The 8,157-nt window shown below is 41.2% G+C and overlaps 1 protein-coding gene across 1 annotated transcript; it reads right to left on the minus strand.

Moving 5' to 3' along the window:
* Nucleotides 1-231: 231 nt before the first annotated feature.
* Nucleotides 232-3,137, minus strand: LOC125642805 (alpha-1,4-N-acetylglucosaminyltransferase-like). Its single transcript, XM_048864615.2, has 2 exons — nucleotides 2,748-3,137; nucleotides 232-1,527 (listed from the first exon to the last, which is right to left on the minus strand). Exons 1-2 carry the CDS (start codon nucleotides 3,057-3,059, stop codon nucleotides 916-918), a joined length of 924 nt encoding a protein of 307 aa, XP_048720572.2. The 5' UTR covers nucleotides 3,060-3,137; the 3' UTR covers nucleotides 232-915.
* Between the last annotated feature and the right edge of the window lie 5,020 nt (nucleotides 3,138-8,157).

Below are 8,157 nucleotides of genomic sequence, written 5' to 3' on the forward strand. Positions count from 1 at the left end.
TGTTGGGAGACGAAATTCAATAGTTTAAGTGAGCTGCCCAAATGCCGTAAGAATGGGGCCATATAAGTACTTAGAGAGATATATTAAGAAACAATGAATAAACACAACTCCCTTTCCTTTTCACTCCATCCCAGAAGCTTGAAGGAGGTTTGAGAGGGGAATACAAATTCAGAGCCATTGGAGTGGGTTAGATATTTTATTTATATGTGCATTTAAAATGTCACTGTCCAGAAGGTAGGGTACATAGCTGAAGCAGAAGAGAGGAAAAATAAACAACGTTAATGAACAGTTGGAGTGGAGGAAGTTTGGGCTATGATTGATTATTATATTTATTCTTACTGAACATTGATATTACAGTAGCACTGAGAGGGCTGAGACAGCTTGGGGCCTCATTACACAAAGTACTGTACAAGCACTCAGCAAATGACAAGAAAAAAATTCCCAAAGAATCTAAGGAGCCAGATTTTTAAAGGCATTTAGGCCCCTAAAGATGCAGATAGATGCCTAATGGGATTTTCAGAAGCACTTTTCTGCATCTGTAGGCACCAAATACCTTTGAAAATCTGACCCTTGGGTTTTTCAGTGGATCTTTGGCTCGCAAAGCCAACGAGATTTTTGAAAATGGGATTCAAGCTCCTAGATCACTTAGATACTTTGGAAAATTTTACCCTAAAGGACAAAACATACTTGTAATTGGTGATGACATGATATTTACACTCCCACCTTCTTACACATTTCATTAGGTCCTGGGGAAACTTGGGAGAAGAGGTGGTTTCTGAGAGACTCTTTCCTACGAAGTGGTCTGCAGACAGAAAATGGCTGAGTCACTGACTAAGAGGAGGTACACATTGTGCAGTTTATTTTAGTCACAGGACTATCAGGGCTGGAAAGGACACCTCGTTCTGCTAGATCCAGTCATTCAGTCTTATTTTGTTGCATATGACCACTGCCTTCTGTGCCTTGAATAAGGGCCTTATAAGTGGTGGGGCAGTATGTTTTGTACAGATTTTCCACTAAAGTGTTACTTCCTGCAACCACAGTCTTGTGTTCCTTGTTCATGAAGTTCCACAGGTGCAAAGCATAGGAATTGTTGAAGTCAGGGCTTCTCTTCCAAACCTTGTAGTACTGCCTCCATGCTGGGTAAGGGATGGGGTAGAAACGCTGAGGATGTAAGAAGGAAATGTTCTGACAGCTCTGATCCTCCACATTATGGAAATTGGTCAGGTTGCACAAGGCTTGCAGCCTCCTCGTCATTAAGAGGGGTCCTTGGTTTCCCCAAATGTGTCCATTGTAGTTTTGAACAAAATCTTTCATGCAATCCCAAATGAACCAGTGATGGTGAGGAAAGCCAAAAATCCCATTGCTGGAGAACTGGGAAGCCTGGGCTGCCAGGAAGTTTGTCACTGGAATAGGCCTGATGGAGATGACATCTGTGTCCATGTAGGTCCCACCGTATTTCCAGATGAGTGCAAGTCTGCTGGCATCAGAGCTGATATGAACCCAGTACTTTTCCTGGGTTGCATTTACCTACAGAGTTGGAAAGGGATCACAGAGATGCAATTGTCTCCAGTTCAAAATTTCAGAACACCTGATCCCATTAGCTATATAGTCTATAAAACTCTCAACAGTGTCTATCCTCACTTTAATCCCTTTAAAAATTAATGGCCACCCCCCCTCCCGCTCCCGCCCCCAGCTATGAAACTTTGCTGGGAAAAGGCAAGAGCAGCTGTAGGTTTTGTTCAATGTGATTCTACAGGTGTTTCCAAGGTGCAGTAAACTCCAAGGAAACATGCAACATTTATGAAATAATGAGAATATGAATCATTAACTGTAATTTCCACAAAAACAACCTTGCCCCATTTCAATTTACACACTCACTGTCTGATCCAAAGCCCACAGATTCTCATTGACTTCAGTGGGCTTTGGAACTCGCCTTTCCTAGTATTCTCTAAAGAGGATAAAAAGTGAGAGAGAAATTCAGGCCTTAGTTATGCTGGTGCACAGAGGGCTGGTGTAGCAGTTTAGCAGCCAACTGCCTGATTATTCTCCAGACTCTCCGCTTTCATTTAAAAATAAATAAAATAAAGAAGTCCTTAACTGTAATGGTTGCCAACAGATCCATGAAAACATGGAACAAGTGCAAACTAATGCAGTGATGCCTGCCTGAGTTTTCAGACAGGACTCAAAGGACTCAGAACAAGAACTCAAAGGGGTGTGAACTCCCTGAACAACAGTTCTGAGAGGCGTGGGTTGACCTTGGAAGACCATCACTGCCTTTCCTGCCCCCAAATTGACCTCTGAATGACCCTCTCACTTCTAGAGCTTGTCCCCCGACATTTTCATTGCTGTTTCTGACACCTTTAACAAGCACTGAAATCATTTTTCCCAAACAGTAAATGCTTATTTTAAATTCATGCTGACTAAAATTTTTCAAATACAACTTCTTTATAAAAAAAAATTCCCTTTTAAAAAAAGATGTTGATTAACCATTTTGATAAAATATGCTTATCAAAATCATTACTGACATGTCCGTTTGCCATAACTCCTGTCATCAGGAAATGGAAAATGTCCATAACAATTTCAATAAATATTTTGACTAATGCATGGCAAATCATCAAGAAACAGGGATCCATATTGAATGCAACAAAACAACAACAGCTTCAAAACTTCAAAACAATGTGCAAAAATGTTCCTTTAATTTTCTACCACCTCTACTTTAAATCTTGTTCAAAAACATTTCCTCTCACCTTGTGATACCATGGCAGCAGAGGTGTCTCCTGGAACAAAGTTTCCATCTGGAAAGGAAAAATGAAGACATTCTTCATAGTAGATAAAAGTGAGAAGGCTGTGTAAGTGGAATTTGAATCCAGCCATGTGCTATTGTTCAGCCCTTTCATGAAGAAAACAACAGGTCTGTCATGGTAGATCCTGGTAGCAGATTCCACAGAACATGAAACCAACGGAGGAGGCTCAAGGCGATCTGTAGTCTCCACAAAGATGATGCTTCTGCTCTGGCTCATAATATCCTCTTGTGTCAGGAATTGCTTAGAAATAGGCATGCATGACAAGACGCAGCCAGACTGCAGGGTGATTTCATACAAAATGGCAAAGACAAAGACAAAAAAGAAACAGAGCACTATTTGGATCTCCTTCAACATCCTTGCTTTTCCTTGGACATCTGAGTCTTAAATAACAAACAAAGTCAATGTTAGTGGTTCATTGTTTATCCCAGGGAAAAATGTGACAGGAAAGGATTTCAAAAAGTATTATGACCTTTGATTATTTTGTATGTGGTTGCCAGTGTATTATGTAACTGGTGAATCAAGAGTTAAACCAACTCACATACCTGAGTTGGCATCAACCTCTTTGACTCAGGCAGTTTATCATAGAATATCAGGGTTGGAAGGGACCTCAGAAGATCATCTACTCCAACCCCCTGCTCAAAGCAGGACCAATCCCCAATTTTTGCCCCAGATCCCTAAATGGCTCCCTCAATGGTTGAACTTACAACCCTGGGTTTAGCAGGCCAATTCTCAAATCACTGAACTATCCCTCACCCAAAAGAGCCTTATGAAAAAGGCTTGTCAACTATCTATGAATTGGAATCCTGAAGTTTGCAGTCCTCAAACCAGAAGAGTTCTCCACTGAACTTAATGGAACTCAGTGGCAACGAAAAGGGCCCTACATCATAACAGGAAGGAGAAACTGACATGAATCTAATTGAGTGGCACAAGCAAGGTACCCTACTGAGCTAAGATATGGTGGGTGTTTGAAGAAGACACAATTAAAGGTGTCAATAACAGAACAACCTCCTGCCTTGTCTTGGGAGCTCCATATAAGGGAGCAGCAGAGTCAACAGTCACTCACACCTTTCAGATCATATGAGATCCCAAAGGAAGTGGGTCGTGTACTTTTGTATGTATATTCTCACTGTGGGGCATTTAGTTTCTTCTAATATTACCAGTCTACTTGGCTGTGCAGTTCCTGTGGAACCTAGGGTTATTATCCATTCACAGTCCATTTTATTTTGGCTGCATGAAGTGAAAAATAAATGCACAGGCCAAATTCAACATTGCTGCACAACGCCACAGAACCTGAGTAGATCAGAAGTTGCTTCAGGAGGGAGGCAGAATTTGGCCCTATATCTGGACTACACTGTGTTTCAGGTGTGTTCACTCTGGGTGTGCCACTTGATTGCATGTTACCAGTGCATATCCATTATAGACAAATCTGCCAATGCTCATTAGCCAGCCTGAGATTTTGAACAGCAGCCTCAGTGCTTAAGGAGTCTATTTGTTTTATGTTCAGGATAAGGCTGCAAGACAGAAAGTGATACACACCTGGGCTCCCATTACAGTGTAGGGCATGAGGGTGATTGTTTGACAGTTGTGGATTTGAGGTGTCTGAAGGGGAAATCTGCAGTAACCATCTATAGTAGTCGTCAAGGCTGTGAGCAAACTGAGTAAATTGTACTTCCAGTAAAGATAGGAGATACACCCACATTTCTTTATCTGGTAACTTTTCTTATTAACTAATAGGATCAGAATATAGACAAAGTACCATGTACTGCACATCAATTATCAGACACAGATGAACATGATATGTTGGGGAAGAGTCAACATGGCTTTTTGCCAAGGGAAATCATGCCTCACCAACCTATTAGAATTCTTTCAGGAGATAAACAAACATATGGTCATGGGGGATCCAGTTGATATTGCATACTTGGACTTTCAGAAAGCCTTTGACAAGATCCCTCACCAAAGGCTCTGAAGCAAACTAGGCAGGCTTGGGATAGGAACAAAGGGTAGGAAGAAATGGCCAGTTTTCACAGTGGAGAGACATAAATAGCAGGGTCACCCCGAAGGATCAGCACTGAGACCGGTGCTGTTCAACATATTCATAAGTGATCTGGAAAAGGGGGTAAACAGTGAGGTGGGAAAGTTTGCAGATGATACAAAATTACTCAAGATAGTTAAGTCCAAAGCTGACTTTGAAGAGTTAGAAAGGGATCTCACAGAACTGGGTGACTGGGCAACAAAATGGCAGATGAAATTCAGTGTTGATAAATGCAAAGTAATACACCCTGGAAAACATAATCCCAACTGTATATATAAAATGATGGGGTCTAAATTAGCTGTTCCCACTCAAGAAAGAGAGCTAGGAGTCATTGTGGATAGTTCTCTGAAAACATCCAATCAATATGCAGCAGGAGTCGTAAAGGCTAACACAATGTTAGGACCCAATAAGAAAGGGATAGATAATAAAACAGAAAATATCATAATCCTGCTATATAAATCTATGATATGCCCACACCTGGAATACAGCATGCAATTCTGTTTGCCCTATCTAAACAATGATATTTTAGAATTGGGAAAAGTACAGAGAAGGGCAACAAAACTGATGGGGGGTATGGAAGAGCTGTCAAATGAGAGATTAAAAAAACAGGGATTGTTCATCTTAGAAATGAGATTACTAAGGGTGGATATGATAGAGGTCTATAAAATCATGAATGGTGTAGAGAAAGTGAATAAGGAAGTATTATTTACCCCTCACATAATACAAGAATCCAGGGTCACCCAATTAAATTAATAGGCAGTAGGTTAAAAACAAACAGAAGGAAGCACTTTTTTTGCACAACACACAGTCAACCTGTGGAACTCATTGCCAGAGGACATTGTGAAGGCCAAAAGTATAACTGGGTTAAAAAAAGAATTATATAAATTCATGCACGATAGGTCCCTCAATTACTATTAGCCAAGATCGTGAAGGATGTAACCCCATGCTCTGGGTGTCCATAAACCTCTGACTGCCAGAAGTTGGGAGTGGACTCAATAATTCCCCTGTTAATCCCCTTTGAAGAATCTGACACCACATACTGTTGGAAGACAGGCTACTGGGCTACATCAAACATTCGTCTCTCCCAGGCCATTCTTACGTTCTTAAGCTACATCAAAACTCTACTGTGAGGTCCCTGGATGCTCTGGCATGTTGGTGGAAATTGAGCCTCCCCTGGATTGTTTATTTGGATGTTACTTTGCTCTACATTGTTGCCACCTATTCAGTTTTCAGTGAGCCACTGACTGCTGTAACGGCACCATAGAAATTGTTTAGGGGAAGCTAGAGGGTTTGGCAGTGATTACACTGTAGCAATGGATAGGAAGGATACAGTTCCCTATAGGTTCTGGAGAAAAAAAAGGTAGGTCTTGGTTGCAGCCTCAATGTGAAGGCAGAAGGAGAAGGAGTCAAATATGTTTATATGTATGTGCATGCACACTGTGTTTATGTCGGTGCATGTGTGTGTGTGTGTGTGTACATGTGGTTTAGAATCTCAGAGTCACATACAAACTTTCCTTTTATTTTTTTCTTTCCTTTCCAAGTCTTCATTCCCATTTAGCTAATAATTCATCCCAAGGGGCTGATGCTGGAGGAGCTGGACCTTCCAGTTCCATTGTGAAAGATGGTGCCCAGCCTTCCAATGCCTGATGTGTTTGGGGTTCAGGGAAGGTGAGGGGGAGAGTGTACAGCTGACTCAGCAATCAACCAGCTTCAACTTTTCAAAAAGACCGTCGTGCACTGTAGACCACTGCCCCTCCAGCAGCCTGTACTTGTCACGTAAATACAATTTGCCAGTGAGACCTGGAGAACAATGAACCAAAGTGTGGAAAGGACATGAGAAATAATAAATAGAGGTAAGTATGTTGACCCTCAAATAGAACCTCTCTGTGTGTGTCTCTCTCTCACACATACCCCTTCTGTAATATTTCTAGTTCTTGTAAAATGCATAAACTTAGGATGAAATCCTGCCTCCACAGAAGTCAAAAAGAGTTTTTTCATCAACTTCAGCGGGGCCAGGATTTCACCTTTAGTCTTTTAGAATTTTAGCTCCCAACTAAAATGAATCCCTCGCACATATGAAGATGGAGATTTTGTTCTTCCAATGAAGTTGAGGTGTTGGAGCACTGTCTCTGCAGCTGTTAAAATTTTAAAGTCTTGGCTCCATTTTCTTGGTAATATTAGCTTGAAACAGAAGACCAAGCAGTTGCATTGATTAAAAATGGGAATATCAAAATATTCTCATTTCTGACTCCATATTTCCCATTTGATGGCCTAAAAATCTGATGTCTCAATTCTTTCTGAGGACCCCAACACAAGTGTGGTTGCAATAAATTTCAGAATACTCCAGAAGGCATATTGTGGAAACAGAATAAGCTGACATGCCAACAGATGTCAGTTCTGTGTGTGACAACATGAAGAAAAAACATGAATCTTTGTTGTCTTATTTCAAGGAATTGTTTTCTGTGGTTGGTGTTCCAAAGCCAGTAGGTGGGGAGTTACTTATTCAATTCACATTTGACCTGGAGACAACTGTTATCAGAATGTTCACTTCTCTTCTCAAGTTAAGAGGGCTGCAGAACCAAACATTAAAAATACATCCCAGCCATTAAATAGATTATCCTGTCAAGTGGTTGCTTTTTCTTGTGCATCAGACAAGATGCCAACTTGCTGGCCCTCCTTGACAAGATATTTCTATTCTCTTGGTCATTTCAGTATTTCAAACACAATATGTAAAAGTGGATGAGGCTGTGAGAAAGAGTAGCAAGAATGCCAAGCTGTTACAGCACTGGAAACATTGTGTGATAATTCCCTCAACTCAGTCTGTGAAATACTTGTTAAAGAAAGGTACAATCTAATTGCCAGTAAATAATACAACTTTGTGTAGACAACTTCTACAAGTGGAGGGGCAGGTCAGTTGGCCCACTCATTATATCTAACATTTGCCATCTTACCAACACTTGTGACAATTATACTTCTGCAACGTCTTGGAGGTGTCATGGATCATGAGATGCTATGGGAAGTTCTGCCATTAACAGACTGACGATAACTTTTCTCATCAGACAAAGGCAGTGTTTGAGGAGACCCTGGAACCTGAGTGAAAACATTTCGCTCAGACTCTGGCCAGATATGACAGAGGTGATGCTGGTAAGAAGAGGGAAGAAGTTTGAGGAACTGTGAGGAACTACAACCTCACTCTCTATTTGGAGCACCGACTCCTTATAGCCAAAGGTGCAATACCATGTTGGCGTTCTTTTGGTGGCTTCACTGGTCCTGGGTAAGAATGTTGTTTTCTCTCTTTGTCCCGCCGGCAGATTACCCCAT

Source organism: Caretta caretta, chromosome 9 (genome assembly GCF_965140235.1).
Source record: "Caretta caretta isolate rCarCar2 chromosome 9, rCarCar1.hap1, whole genome shotgun sequence".
In the NCBI taxonomy this organism is placed as follows: domain Eukaryota; kingdom Metazoa; phylum Chordata; order Testudines; family Cheloniidae; genus Caretta; species Caretta caretta.